Source organism: Schistocerca serialis, chromosome 1 (genome assembly GCF_023864345.2).
Source record: "Schistocerca serialis cubense isolate TAMUIC-IGC-003099 chromosome 1, iqSchSeri2.2, whole genome shotgun sequence".
Classification (NCBI taxonomy): Eukaryota; Metazoa; Arthropoda; class Insecta; order Orthoptera; family Acrididae; genus Schistocerca; species Schistocerca serialis.
Window position 1 is genome coordinate 396906111 of NC_064638.1, and position 22062 is coordinate 396928172.

At 39.8% G+C, this 22062-nt stretch overlaps 1 protein-coding gene across 1 annotated transcript in view; it reads right to left on the bottom strand.

The window, feature by feature from the left end:
- Positions 1–367: 367 nt before the first annotated feature.
- LOC126471595 (splicing factor 3B subunit 2) overlaps positions 368–22062 on the bottom strand; it is a 98256-nt gene continuing 76561 nt past the window's right edge. Inside the window, exons 10-12 of the mRNA XM_050099834.1 lie at positions 6609–6856; positions 1223–1532; positions 368–1020 (exon numbers count right to left, since the gene is read on the bottom strand). Coding sequence (XP_049955791.1) covers positions 949–1020; positions 1223–1532; positions 6609–6856 — 630 coding nt within the window. The 3' untranslated portion in view covers positions 368–948. The remainder of the gene's footprint in view (positions 1021–1222; positions 1533–6608; positions 6857–22062) is intronic.

A 22062-nucleotide genomic window follows, 5' to 3' on the forward strand; every position in this document is an offset into this window, starting at 1 on the left:
GTGACTGCTGTCATGTGTGGGTGAGCTGTGCTTGCGCACGGGTCTGTGTGTGTGTGTGTGTGTGTGTGTGTGTGTGTGTGTGTGGTCAATTTTTGATGGAGACCTTAGTGGCCGAAAACTTTATTTGTGACAGTATTTTTGTTGTGCCTATCTGCGATTCAGCATCTCCACTACATGGTGAGTAGCAAGTTTCCTTTTAATAATACTGTTCCATTTCATCATGAATTTCCCATTGTTCAATTTTTAAACACAACAAAGTGGCACACGGGGCATATGCAATGACACAATGATCAGAAGACATTAATGGACACAGCACGTTTAAACCAATATTTTACAAGGACTCTACTAATTAGTGTAACAATGCATGTTACTAGTGATGTTTTTTATGTCTAATTTTTTTCCACAAAGACATTTGTTTCTTTTTTTCCAGCTTTATCACAATGTCACATCTCTACATCGACACAATGAAGTTGATTACTCAGCAATACTAACATTTACAACTAACATAAACATTTTTTGTGAAAGAAAAGAGAACGATTATTTTGTGGAAAACACTATTCTCTCCATCAGTGCTGAATTAGCTATAATTAGTTTAACAGTTTACTGTTCCTTTTAAAACAGATAATTTCTCACTAAAGAAATTCCATCAGCAATGACATGTGCATCACATTAGAAACTCAATAAGCCATCTATAGTACGACAGTTAATATGAAGAAGCATCCTCTTATTATTCTTCCACAAAACAATGCCACATAGCATGGTACAACTCACAAGTGAACTTACAAAGAGAAATTTACTCAATCTGCATAATGCTTTCACTGCCACTTACTGTCATATACACAACACTGCATGAAAGTTAATAATGATCACAGTATAGAATCCCAATATCTGCTCGTGTAATGTGAACTAGTCCATAGATTTCTATAACAGCTTTTTACACTCACACTATTAAAACTTGAATTCTTTATATTTCTTGGCTTGTTTATTGTCCTGATGTTGCTGTCTTTGTTTCCGCTTATTCTGAAAATATGAAACATACGAACATTATACATACATATAAAATACAACACTTGTACAAAATGCTTTATTGCCAATGTAATCACCAAGTCAGTACGTGAACAGACGAATCGCAAACAATATGAAAATAAACAGCCTGTTTCGGTTATATAGCGAACCGTGCACATAAAAACAATTCAGCAGAATAAAAGCAAATAAAATATACCTTCTGCCTCGCAACATGGTCGGCAAGCATGTCTGAAAGATCTTCCTTTTGCAGCTGCGACTGCTGCTCTCTGATTTGCTGTTCATACCGCACAGCCATAGCTTCAGTATCCACCAAGTCAAGCTCAGAGGGATCCAAAGCCAATTCCACTGTGCCAGGACCTTCATGGCGTCTTGGTGCTTGTCCTCCAGGAGGTGGTTGAGCACCGGCACCAGTCATGTCATAGATATGTGTTGAGGCCATCATTGCTCCACCTACACGCTCCACACGTTTCTCAGGAAGCACCTGGTATAGCACAGGTGTTTCACCCCTGAATAAGAAACAAACCATAACATTGCTTATCTTTATGAAGTGAAATTCTAAGTACTTGCTGATAGAAAGACGTAAAAGTAGAAAGTCTATTGAGGGGACCCCAACTGCTGCGAGGGCAAAGGGAGGCAAAGATGAAGAGAGAAATTGGACATCAAGTAGAGTACACGGGTACGATATAATAAAGTGTAAGTTAACATTGAAAAATAAAATTAAATAATGGGCACTAAATAATAATTAACACTGAAAAAGGTTTATTAGAAACAGTTCAAATTGTAATTATATGTAATCAAGTTATTTCAGTTAACAGACTGGGTTTAGGTTGTTCAAAAACACCAAAAAGGGGGAAATGCCCAAAACTAAATTTGATTTCCAGACTCAAAACTTCAAGAGCTACAGCGTGGTTATAATAATGCTTTCACTATTTGAAAGGGACCCCATGAAAAATGAGTGATTGTATGACAATGAAATATTATGGAAACATTTGTAAGGACATGTGGAACAGAAATGAAGACTAAACCACTGATACAAGTACATTTTAATTTCCACACAAGAGGGTAACACTTATTAACTGCGTACCATGTTTACATTCCAGGTTACAATAATTTTTGGTGCTACTGGCCATCTGCCTCTCTCAGGAGCAGTTCTCAAACTGCCAATTAATTTTAACCACAGATCATGTCCTTCAATGCCAGGACAGAAAAAGAGAACCTCTCCATATACCTTTAATGTGTTGGTACTTGCAGAGAGCAACAGCACTATTGCTGTTGTACTGATAAAACAACACCTTGTCCAGACTCGTGTTGACTGTCTGAGACTGTTATGCAGAATGATGCACAAGTTTCAACACTATGTTGTCGCACCAGTACTGCAGTGTAATGGTCAAGTCATGACATTAACACTATTAACAACACAAATCTCTCAGCACACAATCTGAACATCATTCCGATTAAGTTGGGTACGCATACGGAAAAGTTTTCCAGCTACACTGACACAAATAATGAGAGTTTAATTATAATCACCTCGAATGTAAAAATGTATAAAACATGAATGAGCATTACATTTTGATCCAGTGAATCTAAAACTGCATGTACAAGTTTTAGCAGAGGTAACTGTCACTGCCTGATGTGGATTGAGGCAACTGTTGATCTGGTAGAAGTCAAGGGTATAAATTGTTGCCAAATGCTTGAAGGCCACATTCACTCTGACTAGCAAAATTGTGAGGGAGCAAGATTCTAGGTTTGCATTATTTTCATTTTTAATAATGCCTCCAATCCGACACTTGAAAGAATATTACAGCCCACTGTATTCCAGTGTAAAGAAGTTTCAATGGAATATCTGAGCACACAAAAACATTAATATTACCTGTAACTGTTACAAAGCAAATGTAACAGTGCTCAGAGTTTGCGTTTCTGGAATTTCTGCAAGTGTGTAAAATCATAGGTTTGCATTGAGTCCATCAGATACACTGCAGGAAAACAATATTAATCTGTACATTTTAAAAAAGTTCTGTCAAAATTGTAGTAGATCACTGAAAATATTTGCATATTTAAGTAAAACTGTAATTATACTATTATACATCAATCACTATGGATGTGAGGCTGTGTGCAAAAGAAGTGAGTAATTCTGAAATTCTAGATGTTGATTTCAAACCAAAAAGTGTGAATTTGTTGTATGTAGTGGGGCTGTCACTATGAATTGATGCAGTATTAGGTGTGAGCCCATGAATTATATATCAGATACTAAACATTATTCATAAACTGAAAGATAATATGGAGTACTTGAGAGACTGTAATTTAATTGTGTACAGTGTTATTCACTGACAACTAATGTAAGAGTTTACACATGATTTTTTTTTTTAAGTCTTCGCATTTTTAAAATATGAGCAAAGACATTAACTGGAGAAACTTGTGGAAATTTAAGTGATATGTGCACCCTCCACATCTGTTTTCAAAGAGAAACAGATGATCTTTGATGCATTATTCCTCATTGCTATTATACATAACAAAAGCAGCTGACTTCTCAGCAACACTAACTGTTCAAGCACAAATGTGTTTTGGTGCTTTATTCCGCAGTAGTGTCATTTACCATGACAACAGCAAGTTCTCTTGCCAATGTAGCTCATTTTCAGCACGGTGAAATTGTTTGTATTGGACGTAATATTTGGAAAACTTTTTTGGAACACCCTTACATATTTTATCAAACTTTTACTCATGTCACAGTAATATAAATGTATTTTTTTATGTCTTTAACTTTGCTCTGTACCCTCATGACAGTTCCCATTTCAATTTATTGTTCATAGTATTGTTTTCTGCTATTTTATACTTATTGGTTACTGCAATCTGCTTCAATTTCATTATTTATTTATCTGTATTCCCCAATAATTGGCAAGTGAGTAGATTTAGCAACTGTGAGAGAGAACAGTTGCTGCCATGGAGAATGGTGACACTGAAGAATAACAAATCAATGAACATCTGTATGTTCTATAGAAACTACAGTTATAAAGGTATCTCAATTATTTTACTTTTCACAGATTTCTATGCTCATATTTAATAAAAATTTTAACAACTTCTTTTTAAAGTTTCGTATGTAATCTGTTATATGGATTGTCAATGATTAAGCCTTTACACTATCACACTGGCCAAAATCAGCAAGGTTTTGCAACCCACAGTGACTATTTTATAACCATAACTATCAAAAAAATCAGCAACTGCCTCAAGTTGCTACAGGCAGTTACAAGTACTTCTGTAAGGTTGGTTTTGTTGGACCATTATCTCAGGCTGCATCTATTAATTTTTTGAAGTTTTGAATCTGTAATTTCAAATATGGATCTACTTATTCTAACAGCCTAAACTGAGTCTTATGATGGTTTTTAGCTAAAGTGATAGCTCACTGCAAATAACTGTTGCCATTCACAATGTCTTAAGACCTGAGATTGTGGTTCCTACAGGTAACTTGACTAATATGATAATAAAGGCACAAATATGAAATACAGAATCTAATGCTGTAAAACTTCATGCAAGACTAAAATTGTGTGTTGGTCTGGAACTTTAGCACACACTCTTGCTTTTTGTAGACAATGCTCTTAATTACTAAGTTATTTACAAATGATTCACAACCAAAGTCAAAGCTTTTAATCTGTTGGTACATATATCCTGGGAAAACCAATGTTGCTGAGATGCACACAAAAAATCTGAGGTCTATTTGATGCCAGTTAACAGTTATAGCAGCTGTGTGAGGAGATGAGGTCATGACACAGGTCTTCGTTCAGGAGGTGTAAGAGTTCAAATCTTACCTGACTGATTAGATTTCCATTTCCCAGTTTTTCCAAAATATTTTAAGCAAGAAGAAGAATGAAGATTGGGTTATGCTCCTTTGATATCGAGGACATGAGAGATTGAGCACAAGCTTGGATTGTGTCAAGGATGGGGAACGAAATTGGCTGACACTCCCGGAATTTGCCTGGAGTGATTTATGGAAATCATGGAAAACCTAAATCGAATGGCCGGACACAAGTTTGAACCACTGTCCTCCCAATGAGAGTGCAGTAGGCTAACCACTGTGCCACCTTGCTTGGTCCCTTCAAGCAAATGAAGATGGTTAATTTGAAAGGGACATAGTCAGTCTTCTCTCTACTGTTGTTCAACATGAGCTAGACTTCACTGTCTAATGGCTTCATTATCAATGGGACAATATATCATAATATGCCTTCCTCCAATTTTTTTTTGTATAAATGATCAATGAACAGAAAATCATGCAATGCTAGGCTCCTGTATGTCTCCACTTTTACAGCAGTTTACTGCTCCAATACATACAAATATTATATCAAACATTTTTAAAGCAAATTGACATTGTTAAATGATAAAAAAAAAGTGTAGTGCCTCAGCATTATATGTATCACTTTCAGAGACAAGGACAGGGAATATATGTCACATAGGTTGCTCTGCGCATTAAAAGAAAATTCATTTGAGGTAACTACAAAATTACGAAACAGAATGGCTTGCTAGTACCTACCTTCAGGCAGTGAAATTTGTAAAACGTGCGACAGACATACAATAATATAAGAAACTATCCTAGCTTTCAGAACAATTATTTACTTTCTCAGGGAGGAAAGAGAGATGTTGAGGAAAATTAAAAAGGAAGTGCAAGTCACTCGAATCCTCACAACGGATGGAAGGCTCTCAGCCCTGACTCCAAGTGATCTAAATTTTGTTTTTAACCTTCCCCAATCTATATCTCATTTACCCCCATGGAAGGGACCAACAGTTGCAAAAGCTAGGACAGTTTCTTGTACTTTTAAGTATGTTATCCATAGTACTAAGAATTTCACCTCCTGAAGAATGTAATGGCCAGTCATTCTGTCTCACAACTGTACATAGTTGGATCTGTAACAAGAAACAGAGTTCAAAAGCTGAGCCACAATCTTCAGCTCTCTGTTTCTGGATTTATTGACTGTTCAATGCTTCTCTTACATAATGACTTAATCTCTTTTTGGCTGATTCTCTTTCCTGAAAACATTACTCCGTATTTCATTATTGAAGGAGCAATCAACATTGGTGAAAAATCCAAAAATGGAATTTACTAAGTATACTGGAATGAACTGTAGCCTGCAGTGTTAATTTGTCTTGTATACATGTTTTATATGGCTACTAAATCTGATTTTGGGACAAAAATTGTATTTTGGAACAAAAATTGTGGTAGCACGCAGTGCACCCAGTGGTGGATGACGATCATCACATCATTTGGTGCACCTTATGTGCACAATGTCCTCTTCATATATGCAACGATACAAACTGTTTTAGAGACAAACTGATGTCAACATAAATGATTCTATGTAGCTTTTTCTCATGTATTTTGATGATGTCACTCATCTTCATTATAACATTTAGGTTGGGACTTTTTAAAATTTCATAATGGCACACTGGGCCTTGAAACAGAGTACATTTCACTGCAAAGTAGCTGATGAAGCATGGTACTCCTCCCAGAAGTTTCAGTACTGTCTATGTCTATTACTTTTACGACAGGAAGCATATGAAAATTTTATGTAGCATGCAGTTTAAAGAATTCTGTATATTACCCTTCCATTTCACTTTCTATTTTTCTTTTCCTGAGTTCAATGATCTCAGGTGTTTCAAGGCCAGCAGGTATTGATGTTATGCCAGAAGGAGTGATAAGACCTTCAGCTGGTGTAACAAGCCCAGTTTCATCTTCTTTCTGCCGTTCTTCCTCGTCTTCATCTTCGTCTTCGTCTTCACTTTCTTCCTCAGATTCAGATTCCAATTCTCCCCATGTTGTTCGATCAATTTCTTCTTCATCATTATTTGCCTGCAAAATGATAGGTATTCTTTATTATTTGCCTGCAATGAGAAATTTATCAACACTCTAGTTGGTGCGCCTATATATAAAGTTCAACAAATCACAAATAACATTGTCTTGTACCGTTCCACTGTTGTTACAAATGTTCAAATGTGTTTGACATCTTATGGGACTTAACTGCTAAGGTCGTCAGTCCCTAAGCTTACACACTACTTAATCTAAATTATCCTAAGGACAAACACACACACCCATGCCTGAGGGAGGACTCGAAGCCCCGGCTGGATCAGCCGCACAGTCCATGACTGCAGCACCTTAGACAGCTCGGCTAATCCTGCGTGGCCCACTGTTGTTACACAATTGCGAGCCTGTACCTATTCCTTCATTATCGCTTCAGCTAACATAGTGATATGTTTTGCTGTCATATATCCGAGTGAGCAGCAGTAACATAAACAGTTAGCTAGGTGAGAAAAAATTTATGATCCGGGCAAGAAAATGACCCAGATTCCAAGCTAGCAGTGCAATCCCACAATGTGGCAGGTGTTGGCAAGATAATCAGCAACTGATTAAGCGGTTGGCTGGGATCTGATGCAACTGCGCAGTATAATGCTTTGAGTGGGTTATTACTGCGGGGTAACACCTGTATATGCAGCAACAGAGTGACAAAATGAATATTTATTTTATTATTATTAGTGCATGGAATAGTGATTTACCTCACATAATGCAAGATTATTTTTTCATTGGTTAATTATACTAATAGTAAACCGTGATTTTGCTCACACACATTTTTGTTGGTAACAGAGAAAGCTATTCTTTTTTTTTTTTTTTTTTTTAAAAAAAAAAAAAAAAAAAAGAGGCATGTCAGCTTGAGATAGTGCAGAAATACTAGCAAATAATATATAGAATGACATCTTGCAATAAATATACTTGATGAATGAATAATGGAACCTCATCTTCTGATTAGAGATTTTTTATGCATTTACAATACTTTTAAGGGCCCAATGGCACATTAAAAGATACTTATATAAAGTTTTAAACTACAGCCTTCGTAAATAAAAACAAAACACACACCATTCATACACACAAGCAAGCACATCTCATGTACACATGACCCCCAACTCCAGTATCTTGGGCTGGAATGCAACTATCATGTGGGATGCAAGCAGCAATATGGAGGGGGCGGGGAAGGGAAAGGAATAGTAGTGTACGACTGGGGGGGGGGGGGGGGGTGAACACTGTCTGGTGGAATGTGCAGGGCCAACAGGTGCAGAGTCAGGAGGTGGTAGGGCAGGGAGATGAGGAAAACAGGAGATGATTGGGGAAAGATGGGGGAGTGAATTGGCAGGAATCGGCCAACAGAGAGTGTGGGAGACAAGAATCAGGAGGAGATGAAGGACAGTGGGGGCAGTATGTTACCGTAGGTTGAGGCCGGGAAAATTACAGGAGTGGAGAATGTGTTGTAAGGATAACTCCCATCTGCACAATTCAGAAAAGCTGGTGGTGGAGGGGAGGATCCAGATGGCTCGGGTAGTGAAGCAGCCATTGAAATGAAGCACATTATGTTCAGCTGCATGTTATGTAACACACTGGTCTACTTTGCTCTTGGCTGCAGTTTGGTGGTGTCTTTTCATCCTGGTAGACAGCTGGCTGGTAATCATACCAATATAAAAAGATGTGCAATAACTGGAGGAGAGCTGGTAAAGGACATGGCTGCTTTCACAGGTGGTCTGGTCCCTGATGGTGTAGGTTACGCTTCCGATAGGACTGGAATAGGAAGTGCTGGCTGGGTGGACTGGACAAGTCATGCACCTGTGTCTTCCACAAGGATATGATACTTGTGGCAAGAAGTTGGGATGAGAGTGGCACATGGACAGACTCTAATGTTGTGGGAGTTGAGTAGGCAACGGAACACCACTGAGGAATGGCAAGTATGTCAGATACGATGTCCCTCACTTCAGGGCATGGTGACAGGTATCAAAGCGCTGGAAAAGGATGTGTTTCAGTTATTTCAGCCCGGGGTGTTACTGGGTGACAAAGAGGGCATTCCTTTGTGGTTGGTTCTTGGGGGATGGTGGGAAGATTGAAGGTCTACGGGTGGGGGATATCTAACAAAGCACAATCTTCTGTGCAGAGAGCAGTTTGGTTTCAGGCCTAACAAAAGTACACAGACAACTATAGCTCAATTTACAAACGTTGTTCTTCAAGAACTAGATAAAGGGAACGAGGTAACAGGCATCTTCCTAGACTTCACCAAAGCTTTTGATACAGTCGACCACACAATCCTGCTAAACAAACTGGATGCACTCGGCATAAGAGGAGTAGCAAACAGATGGTTTCACTCGTACCTGAAAAACAGGGTGCAACAGGTAGAAATCTCTCAAACTAACAACAATCACACTATAAAATACCTCTCCGATCCAGAGTATATTAACATTGGAGTCCCTCAAGGAAGTGTGCTTGGTTCGATACTCTTTCTGAAATACGAACGTCACTCCAAAAGAAATGCACACTATTTTTTTTTAAATCCATCTTTTATTCTACATGTTTGAGAGTTTTACAGTGCATAGATACATCCTTTAGGAACAATATTTTCATTTCTCCACATAATTTTCATCCCTCTCAACTGCCTTACGCCATCTTGGAACCAGAGCCTGTATACCCGCACAGTAAAATTCTGGATCAACCTGTTGGAGCCACTGTTTGGCAGTGTGCACAAGGGAGTCATCATCTTCAAACCTTGTTCCGTGAATAGAGTCTTTCAGTTTCCCTAAGAGATGATAGTCACATGGTGCCAGGTCAGGACTGTAAGGCGGGTGGTTTCACTGTTGTCCATCCGAGTTTTGTGATCGCTTCCATGGTTTTTTGACTGATATGTGGCCGTGCATTGTTGTGCAACTGCAAAACATCCTGCTTTTGCCGATGTGGTCGAACACGACTCAGTCGAGCTTGAACTTTCTTTAGTGTCGTCACATATGCATCAGAATTTATGGTGGTTCCACTTGGCATCATGTCCACAAGCAAGAGTCCTTGAGAATTGAAAAACTTTTCCAGCAGAAGGCGTAGTTTTGAATTTTTTTTTTTTTTTTTTCTTGGGTGAATTTTCATGATGCCACTCCGTTGATTGCCTCTTCGGCTCTGGTGAAAAATGATGGAGTCATGTTTCATCACCTGTCACAATTCTTCCAAGAAATTCATCTCCACCATTCTCGTACTGTTCCAAAAGTTCGCTCCATACTGTTTTTCTTGTTTCTTTGTGAGCCACTGTCAACATCCTGGGAACCCACCTGGCACAAATCTTTTTTAACGCCAACACTTTCAGTATTCTGCAAACACTTCCTTTCCCTATCCCAACGTAGCATGACAATTCGTTCACTGTGATGCATCTGTAAGCAGTCACCAATTCGTTAACTCTCTGCACATTGTCTGGAGTGCGTGCAGTACGAGGCCTGCCGCTGTGAGGACAATCCTCAATGTTGCCCGCTTTCACCACATAACCTGCTTGCCCACCAACTAACTGTACTGCGATTGACAGCAGCATCTCCATACACATTTTTCAACCTCTTGTGCATGTTTCCCACTGTCTCGTTTTCACAGCACATGAATTCTATGACAGCACGTTGCTTCTGACGAATGTCAAGTGTAGCAGCCATCTTGAAGACATGTTGTGACGGTGCCACTCACGGCAACAGGATGAACTAAGTTTGAAAACAAGTGGGAAGGATTTATTTACACACTGTAAAACTTTCACACATGCAGAGTGAAAACTCTATTTTTACAAAAATTGTGTGCATTTCTTTTGGAGTGACCTTCGTGTATCCATGATTTACCGAAGAGTATTAAACTTGGTGAAATGGTGCTGTTTGCTGACGACAGTAACATCCTACTCAATGATTTTGCATCACAAAACATACTAAACAATAAAGCTGAAGAAACACTTGAGCAAGTGTGCAACTGGATAGATAACAACAAACTTACTTTAAATGTAAACAAAACCAAAAGTATCAGCTTCCACACCAATAAAAAATCCAATGGTAACTCTATAAAAGTGAAAGATGAAAACATAGAATGTGTCTTAAAAACAAATTTCTGGGATGTATATTGATGCTCAACTAAAATGGACTGAACATATTAATGCCCTTGGAAAGCCAATAGCATCAGCATGCTATGCCCTTAGAATAATAAAATCGGTGTGTAGTAACTCATCCACCAGAGCAACTTACTTTGCATGTGTGCACTCAATCATTTGTTACGGAGTAATCTTTTGGGAAACAAATACTCAGAATATGCAAACAATCTTCAAACTACAAAAAAGGGCCACCCAAATTATGACAAATAATAACAAGAGAATGCACTGCACCGAGTTGTTTAAATCTATGGGAATCCTGACTGTTCCCGATGAATACATTTTTCTAACAGTGATTCACATAAAGAAAAACATCAATCAGTACCCAACAAACAGTTCTCTACACGAACATGAAACCAGATCAAGTCACCGCCTACATCTGAGCAGAAAAAAACAAAACGAAAACACAGAATAGTGTACTATACAATGGACTTAAACTATTCAACAAACTTCCACAGAACATAAAAGACAGAAGCGAAATACATGCCTTCAGACATAGCCTAAAAAGTTATTTGTTAGAAAAGTGTTTTTATTCTGTCAAAGATTACCTGGAAAGTGGGTAAAATTTTGTCAACAATGTGACTGATTAAGTACTGTAGCTAGGGGCTTTCTTTCGTACATTCAATACCAGAGTGGTACATCAGGTATAATCATGAAACACAGTAAGACAAATAATAGAAGTTTATATTTAGGTGATGCAATTGTACTTTTATATACCCTTGTCACTGTATCATATATAAGTATTTATTGACAATGTTGACAATGTATTTGTTGACATGTTAACAATGTGACTGATTAAGTACTGTAACCAGGGGCTTTCTTTGGTATGTTCAATAACAGAGTGGTACATGATGTATAATCATGAAACACAGTAAAACAAATAATTGTAGTTTATATTTAGGAAATGCAACTGTACTTTTATATACCCTTGTGTCTGTATCATTTATACATGGTGTTACAAAAAGGTACGGCCGAACTTTCAGGAAACATTCCTCACACACAAAGAAAGAAAATATGTTATGTGGACATGTGTCAGGAAACACTTACTTTCCATGTTAGAGCTCATTTTATTACTTCTCTCTAAATCACGTTAATCATGGATTGGAAACACACAGCAACAGAACATACCAGCGTGACTTCAAACACTTTGTTACAGGAAATGTTCAAAATGTCCTCCGTTAGCGAGGATACATGCATCCACCCTCCATCGCATGGAATCCCTGAAGCGCTGATGCAGCCCTGGAGAATGGCGTATTGTATCACAGCCGTCCACAATACGAGCACAAAGAATCTCTACATTTGGTACCAGGGTTGCATAGACAAGAGCTTTCAAATGCCCCCATAAATGAAAGTCAAGAGGGTTGAGGTCAGGAGAGCGTGGAGGCCATGGAATTGGTCCGCCTCTACCAATCCATCGGTTACCGAATCTGTTGTTGAGAAGCGTACGAACACTTCAACTGAAATGTGCAGGAGCTCCATTGTGCATGAACCACATGTTGTGTCGTACTTGTAAAGGCACATGTTCTAGCAGCACAGGTAGAGTATCCCGTATGAAATCATGATAACGTGCTCCATTGAGCGTAGGTGGAAGAACATGGGGCCCAATCAAGACATCACCAACAATGCCTGCCCAACGTTCACAGAAAATCTGTGTTGATGACGTGATTGCACAATTGTGTGAGGATTCTCGTCAGCCCACACATGTTGATTGTGAAAATTTACAATTTGATCACGTTGGAATGAAGCCTCATCCGTAAAGAGAACATTTGCACTGAAATGAGGATTGACACATTGTTGGATGAACCATTCACAGAAGTGTACCCATGGAGGCCAATCAGCTGCTGATAGTGCCTACACACGCTGTACATGGTACGGAAACAACTGGTTCTCCCATGGCACTCTCCATACAGTGACATGGTCAACGTTACCTTGTACAGCAGCAACTCCTCTGACGCTGACATTAGGGTTATCGTCAACTGCACGAAGAATTGCCTCGTCCATTGCAGGTGTCCTCGTCGTTCTAGGTCTTCCCCAGTCACGAGTCATAGGCTGGAATGTTCCGTGCTCCCTAAGACGCCGATCAATTGCTTCGAACGTCTTCCTGTTGGGACACCTTCGTTCTGGAAATCTGTCTCGATACAAATGTACCGCACCACGGCTATTGCCCCATGCTAATCCATACATCAAATGGGCATCTACCAACTCCACATTTGTAAACATTGCACTGACTGCAAAACCACATTCGTGATGAACACTAACCTGTTGATGCTAAGTACTGATGTGCTTGATGCTAGTACTGTAGAGCAATGAGTCGCATGTCAACACAAGCACCGAAGTCAACATTACCTTCCTTCAATTGGGCCAACTGGCGGTGAATCGAGGAAGTACAGTACATACTGATGAAACTAAAATGAGCTCTAACATGGAAATTAAGTGTTTCCGGACACATGTCCACATAACATCTTTTCTTTATTTGTGTGTGAGGAATGTTTTCTGGAAGTTTGGCTGTACCTTTTTGTAACACCCTGTATATGTATTTGTTGACAACATCCATACAATCTATATTGTCTACGGATGGATAGAAAAAATAAATAAAATAAATGGCATGGGAGATCTGTTTGCAGACTAGGTCTGGGGGGATAGTGCCTGCCTGTGAAGGTCTTGGAGAGACCCACAGCATACTCAGCGAGGGCATTCTTGTCACTGCATATACACTGTCCCCAGGTGGCCAGGCTGCATGGAAGGGATCTTCTGGTGTGAAAGGGATGACAGTTGTCAACTTGCAGGTACTTCCAGTGGTTGGTGGTTTAATGTGGACAGAGGTGCGGATGGAGCCATCAGAGAGTAACAGGTTGGTGTAGGAGAGTACAGTGTTGGTGCCCATGACTACCACCGATTTGTTTGCATTCCTCTCCTTCAAAGGATAAGTAGTTGTGGGTGAGGGCAAAGTTAGCAAGGTGTATAAGGAATGAGGCAGTGGGTTTGGAGTCCGAGGGACTTTGGGATGGGCAGTTTTCAATAGAAGTAAGACCATGGACATGAGGGAAGTCAGTGTATAGAGAGCTGGTGGCAACATTGACAAGTAGGGATCCAGGAGGTAAAGGGGTGGAGATGCTGGAAAGTCGGCGAAGGAAATGGCTGGTGCGTCTGACATGGGAGGGTACATTATGGGCAATCAGTTGGAGGTGCTGGTCAATGAAGGCCGAAATTCTTTCAGTGGGGAAACAATAACCAACCACAATGGGGCGTTCAGGATCGTTGGGTTTGTGGATTTTGAGGAGCATGTATAAGGTGGGTTTGTGGGGTGTCATAGGGGTGAGAAGGGAAATGGATTCTGGGGAGATGTTCCGGCAAGGGTCTAAGGCTTTAAGCAGGGATTGGAAGCTGTGGTGGACTTCTGGGATGGGATCACTCTGGCAGAGTCTTAGGTGGAGAAGTCAGATAATTGGCAGTGGCCTTCTGCCAGGTAGTCACTGTGATTCATAACAGCAGTGGTGGAACCTTCGTCTGCATGTAGGATAATTACGTCAGGATTAGTTTTGAGGTTGCGTATGGCTATTCTTTCTTCTACCGAATGGTTGGTGTTCTAAGGAAGGGACCTGGAGAAGGATGTGAGGCTAAGACGGAGGGAAGGAATTCCTGGAAGGTGTCCAGCAGGTGGTTAAGTGTGTGTGTGTGTGTGGGAGGGGGGGGGGGGGGGGGGATACTGCCGGATGGTGGTATCAACTGTAAGAGGCAGGGTTCAATGATGGAATTATGTTGGTTTTGGTTGGAGAGATTGGCAGCAAAGAAGTACTTCCATTGCAGGGAATGGGAGGATGAGAGCAGGTCTATGACAAGTACAGCATGGTTAAATTTGGATGTACAACTAAAGCTGCAGCCTTTGGATAGGACTCAAACTTCTTTGGAGTGAGGGTTTTGATGGAAAGGTTAACAGTATTACAGGAATGTTTTGGCTCTAGATTTGATGGAGAGCTGATAGGAAGTTTTGGCATGTTGGAAAGGTCAGCTAGGCATGGTTTAGGTATACTGATGCCTCTTCTTTACAGTCTTTTTCTTCTTCTTATTTATCCCAGCTTCATGAGCTCTCTTGTGAAGAGACACGATACAACAAGTTCCGTAGTGGTGTAGGACAATCAATGAAGTTACACAACAGTTAATAATTTAACTTTTGAAACTGCCAGTTTATTGGCATTTATGGAAAGAAAAACACAACCCACCAGAATAGCCAAGAGTACTAATGCACTGCTTCCTGGACTCGGGTAGGTGCGCCGGCCCCAGATCGAATCCGCCCGGCGGCGTAACGACGGAGGCCAGTGTGCCTGCCAGCCTGGATGTGGTTTTTAGGCGGTCTTCCACATCCCACTAGGTGAATACCGGCTTGGTCCCCACATCTCGCCTCAGTTACATGGCTCACAGACATCTGAACACATTCGCACTATTCCATGTATTACACTAGACACCGACAGTTGGGATACACTACTTCCGTCCCGGGGGGTATGGGGTGGCGGTAGGAAGGGCATCTGGCCAGCCCTTCAATTAACCTCGCCAAATCCGATTAACCATGCCGACTCTGCGTCATTGCGGGAAAAAGGCACAAGCAAAAGAAAAGAAAGATGGAAAGAAAAACACTCTCATACAGTCAGCAAACTTCATGTAACATTTTGTGTGTGTAATGGGCCTTACTACATCACAAATTGTTCTAATGAATTAATTAAGCTGCTTTACAGTGTTGCTAGGGAATGTAATCAACAAGGTGATATGTGTCTCAATTAAAACTTGACCTTGATATTTTGAATAAATTTTTGGTTCATTTTTTGTCAAAATCAGCACTTGTCTCAAAATTAATTTCCAACTTCGTGCATTAAGTCCAAACGTATTTGTAACTATTGTACGCGGTTTACTGGACAGCTCAATCATGCACTGGCATGTAATGTATTTCTAATCGAGCGCACAAGTTTCAGTTTTCCCTAATGGGCTAAATGACTCTTTCGTAATAATGTTTACTGGATTTACTCTCCATTCAGGTCAAGATCACAAAATAAAATTCACCAAATAGGTCAGTGAACTGTACACATGCACTTTTAGCACTCTAAGTGATAACTTGTGTCAGAGTAAAAGCTGTACATAAATTCACACTTTTTTTATGCATACAAAATTCAAAATACCTTTACATTAAACAAATAAATTATGGCATGTAATTACTAATTAACATTTCCAATTCTGAATAAACTTCAAGAACCTGTATTTCATAATCAATAAAATTTTATCACCTGAGAGAAATTATTAGTTTGCTAAAATGGATTCAGATTACAGTCAACTCGAGTCTGGATGATGACATCACGAATCGACACTTGCTTGGAATGAACGAAATACCTGAACTGAAAAATACTGTCCATTGAGTAATTTACTGACTTTTACAACAAATTTGGTGCCCCTTGCATTGCTACATAGGGGGGGACATGGAGGAAACTGTGGGCAGGGTAGGGATTGTATAGTGGTGCATCGAGACAACAGTAGGATGTCAGCAGGTTGGATAACTTATGGAGGTGGTGTCTGGAATGCTTCTCCAGGCGCTGGAGAGCAAGGGACTCAATTTCTGAAATGTGATGTATGGAGTACAGATTGCACAGCAGTAGTATGTAGCGGGAGGAGCAGAGGTGGTTTTCAGATGCCAGTGCCATAAAGACGTGTTTTTGCAGTACCAGGTTTGTGAGGGCCAGCAATTGGCAGAATCTGAAAAGATACAGGTCATTGCGAAAGGAGAGGTGGGATCCAGAGAAAGGAATCTTTATGGTTAGGCCGCTTGGGGGGGTTCCATAGTTCAGGCAGCATTTCAGAAATGGGATGTGGGACTAGGCTTTAGCCAGGGAAAGGGATACTTTTCTGAACTGGGGGAGAAAGATGGACCACGGATCCAAACAGATGAAGGGCACTAAGTTTCCTGCTTTGCTATCCAATGACATTAAAAATCTCCTGACCTCCAGTAATATTATATAAATGTTTCTATAAACTAATCCTGAAGAATTGCTATGTTCAGAAGTTGAGACAAATTTGGCAAAAGATATTTTCATGAATGATTTTCTATCCAGAAATACTAACTATCTGCCGTACGCAATTACTAATGCAGTGCAACAGTGGGAGAAAGTATATCACTATCTTTATGCATTCAGCGTGTATCATCCTCCATTGAAGAAGCAACACAGCCTATATACAAAATCAAAATTAAATGGAAACATACAGATAGAATCAAAAGTAGTATCCATTCAATAAACCCAGAACACACCTGAAAATGTAAATAAATCGCACAATAATTTTTTGTTTCTTTAGACTTCTGTCTCCCCATGAACCTTGCCATTGGTGGGGAGGCTCGCATGCCTCAGCGAAACAGATAGCCATACCGTAAGTACAACCACAGTAGCTTCAGTAGTTGCAAGGGGCAACAGCCTGGATAACTGATATGCTTTGTAACATCTATCAATACAGCCTTGTTGTGTTGGTACTGCAAACGACTGAATGCAAGGGGAATCATGGCCATAATCTTTCCCAAGGGCATGCAGCTTTACTGTATGGTTAAATGATGATGGTGTCCCCTTCGGTAAAGTATTCCAGAGATAAAATAGTCCCCCATCCAGATCTCTGGGTGGGGACTGCGCACAAGGACGTCGTTATCAGGAGAAACAAAACTGGCATCCTACGGATCGCAGCATGGAATGTCAGATCCCTTAATTGGGCAGGTAGAGCAGAAAATTTAAAAAGCAAAATGGGTAGGTTAAAGTTAGAATTAGTGGGAATTAGTTAAGTTCACTGGCAGGAGGAACAAGACTTCTGGTCAGATGAATACAGGGTTATAAATACAAAATCAAATAAGGGCAATGCAAGAGTAGGTAAATAATAATAATAATAATAATAATAATAATAATAATAATGAACATATTATTGTAGTCAAAATAAATGCAAAGCCCACGCCTACCACAGTAGTACAAGTTCATATGCCAACTAGCTCTGCAGATGGTGAAGAGATTGAAGAAATGTATGATGCAATAAAAGAAATTATTCAGATAGTTAAGGGAGATGAAAATTTAGTAGTCATAGGGGACTGGAATTCGATTGTACGAAAATGGAGGGAAGGAAAAGAAGTAGGTGAATATGGAATGGGGGTAAGGAATGAAAGAGGAAGCTGCCTGGTACAATTCTGCACAGAGCATAACTTAATCAAAGCTATCACTTGGTGTAAGAATCATGAAAGAAGGTTGTATATCTGGAAGAGGCCTGCAGACACTGGAAGGTTCCTGATAGATTATATAATGGTAAGAAAGAGATTTAGGAACCAGGCTTTAAATTATAAGACATTGCCAGGAGCAGATGTGGAATCTGACCACAATTTATTGCTTATTAACTGTAAATTAAAACAGAAAAACTGCAAAACAGTAGGAATTTAAGGAGATGGGTCCTGGATAAAGTGAAAGAACTAGAGGTTGTAGAGAGTTTCAGAGAAAGCATTAAGGAACAATTGAAAAGAACAGGGGAAAGAAATATACTAGGAGAAAAATGGGTAGCTTTGAGAGATGAAATAGTGAAGGCAACAGAGGATCAAGTAGGTAAAAAGACGAGGGCTAGTAGAAATCCTAGGGTAACAGAAGAGGTACTGAATTTAATTGATGAAAGGAGAAAATATAAAAATGCAGTAAAGGAAGCAGGTGAAAAAGAATACAAACAAATTTGACCTCTAAAAAGTGAGATCTGCAGTAAGTGCAAAATGGCTGCTAAGCAGTGATGGCTAGAGGACAAATGTAAGGATGTAGAAGCATATATCACTAGAGGTAAGATAGATATGGCCTGTATGAATATCAAGAGCTCAGATGGAAAACCAGTCCTAAGCAAAGAAGGTAAAGCAGAGAGTATATAGAGGGTCTATATAAGGGCAATGTACTTGAGGGCAATATTATGGAAATGGAAGAGGACCTAGATGAAGATGAAATGGGAGATATGATACTGTGTGAAGTATTTGACACAGCGCTGAAAGACCTTAGTCAAAACAAGGTCCAGGAGTAGACAACATTCCATTAGAACTACTGATAGCATTGGGAAAGCCAGCCATAAAAAAATGTTCCATCTGGTGAGCAAGATGTATGAGACAGGTTAAATACCCTCAGACTTCAACACGAATATAATAATGCCAATCCCAAATAAAGCTGGTGTTGATAGGAGTGAAAATTACCGCACTGTCAATTTAATAAGTCATAGTTGAAAAATACAAACTTGAATTCCCTACAAACAAATGGAAAAACTAGTAGAAGCCAATCTCGGGGAAGATCAGTTTGGACTCTGGAGAAATGTTGGAACACAAGAGGCAATACTGACCCTACGACATGTCTTAGAAGATAGGTTAAGGACAGGCAAACCTATGTTTATAGCATTTGTAGACTTAGAGAAAGCTTTCGACAATGTTGATTGGAATACTCTCTTTCAAATTCTGAAGATGACAAGTGTAAAATTTGTCGTCAAGAATCGGAGGAGTCCTCGGAAGATATGGAACTGTGTTTTTCAACAATCTGCACAAGTGAGAAACCTGCTGGGTTCGGTTAAGGATGATCCTGGCCAGAGGAAATGTGGTGTGTACAAGATTCCTTGTCAGTGTGGGGCAGCATATATAGGTCAGACATGCCGCACAGTACAAGAACGCTGCGATGAACATCAGCGTCAATCACGCCTTCGTCAATCGGAAAATTCGGCAATTGCGGAACAATGTCTGAATACAGGACATCATATGATTTATGAAAACACGGAAGCTTTATCCCCGGCATCATCTTTCTGGGATTGCGTCATTAAGGAAGCAATACATACCTGTACAGCTGATAATCTCATCAACAAGGATAAGGGATTTCAACTGAGCAAGGCCTGGAACACTGCAGTGGCTGCTATTAAATCACAATGCGAAAATCAAGGTTCTTCGATAACAGGCCCGTCATAACATTAGCCTAGTACGACCGTTGGTGAATAACGTCTGGCCCCACTGTTGACAAACACAGCGTACAGCGCACACACAGGAGAGTCTCTCTGCGATTTTCGGCAGAGGGAGTTTGAATATGGCAAATCACTGTGCATGCGTGATTTCCGCGGCTGCGCATTCTTCGCGCTCGTGTTCCAGAAACGGGGTGTTGACATGCAGAGACCGTCAGTTGTACCTAGCCACCAGCAAAGTTGAACCACCTGAAGATATTGGACAGTTTCTCCGAGGAAATATTGCGGAATTTGCACAATGTGATCCGGCGGCAAACCCGTGAAGACTATTTATAACAAATACTACTAAAATACCACTCCAATGAAGAATGACCTGCTTCATTAACGTTAAAATTACATATAGATTACTACTAATTATAATGAAATGTATGTTAAATATTCTCTAATTACCCTTATTAGCATAAACTGCAAGAAAAAAGCCTATTTAAATAATTTTTGAAATACTGGTATAAATATGCTCCTCTCAAATTATGCATAGAGCCATTAAACAAGTTATAATAGTACGATAATCTAGTTTTTTTGCAGTCAAATTCTTGGCTAAATGTTTCACAGTTTTCTAATCTTGTCAGATTTGTTAGTACTCTTATGCTTTCAAGGACTTCCTCTGTTGCCATCATCAGTAGCTATCTGTTACATTAATGATGCAGTAAACAGCAGGCAATATGTAGTTGGTCAAATTATGTCAGAGATGTTGAAAAGTTGACTACACAAACAAATTTGACTTTGTCATAAAGCCAAGAAACATTTATCCAAATTGTGGTAGAGCTGTCATGAGTGAGTTCTTTAGAGCCATTATAACGTTGTTAATAATAGCAAGTGATGTGCGGCATTTTTGGACTATGAATAAAGCATTTGTAATCATCTGTCGAAGAATTGCGTGGCAGCAAATTAATATTTTGTTGAACTATAGCTGTTCGAATGTGTTAGGTGCCAGTAAAAGGCAAAGGTTCTGGAACACTGACTTTACTACTTATGAAAATCTTCACATTGATCAACAGGTACATAAAAGGTTGAAACCTGTGGGTTTTCATTTTTATTTTAACAGTGCTCTTCTTTGGAGCTATTTCAAATAACACACACACACACACACACACACACACACACACACACACACACACACAGACAGACAGACAGACAGACAGAGAGAGAGAGAGAGAGAGAGAGAGATGAAATGAGAGTGCTGGGATGCGGAGTGGGTAGATCACAAAGACGAAACTGTGAGAGTAGGTTGATGCAGCAAACAGAAGGCACAAAGACAGACGACAGGTGAGGACATAGGTGTGCGATACGAGTTAGAGGAGATTATGGTCAAATGGCTGGTAGGATCAAAGCATGTCTATGTGATTCGGAGAAGCTGATACTGGGGGAGAAAATCCGAATACCATGGGTTGTGAAGCAAACACTGAAGCCAAGTACGTTGTACTCTGTAGTAGGCTGCACTACTTGGCAGTCAGCTTTGCTCTTGGTTACAATTTGGCAGTCTTCATACTTTTGATTGAAAACTGATTGGTTGTCACACCCACATAGAAAGCTGCGCAAAATTTACAGCTAAGTTGGTATGTGAGATTACCACTTTCTGAAGCCAGCTTTTATCCATTGGCAGAGTCGTATGGAAGATGATATGACTAAGTTTTCAGTAAGTTAAATTACTCTTTATATCTTTATATCTCATCCTCACCGAAGGCCGGCTACACACTTCCATCCACACCAAACCTATTAAGAAACAACAATACTCACATTTTGACAGTTCTCATCCATTCCATGTCATACGTTCCCTCCTATTCAGCCTTGGCATTCGAGGCAAACATATTTGTTTAGATGCAGACTCTTTACAGCAATAAACCACCACTCTCATTTCAGCCTTCACTGGATGTAGTTATCCCTGCAGCCTGGTTCACAAGCAGATTTCCCACGCCATAACAGCCAATTCTGGTACTGCTGATCCCTCCAAAAAGCAACTTCAGAGCACATCACTTGTCACCCAGTATTATTCTGGCATTGAATGTATCAAATCAGCTACTTCAACAAGGCCATTACTTCCTAAAATCATGCCCATCCATTCTGTCTGAGA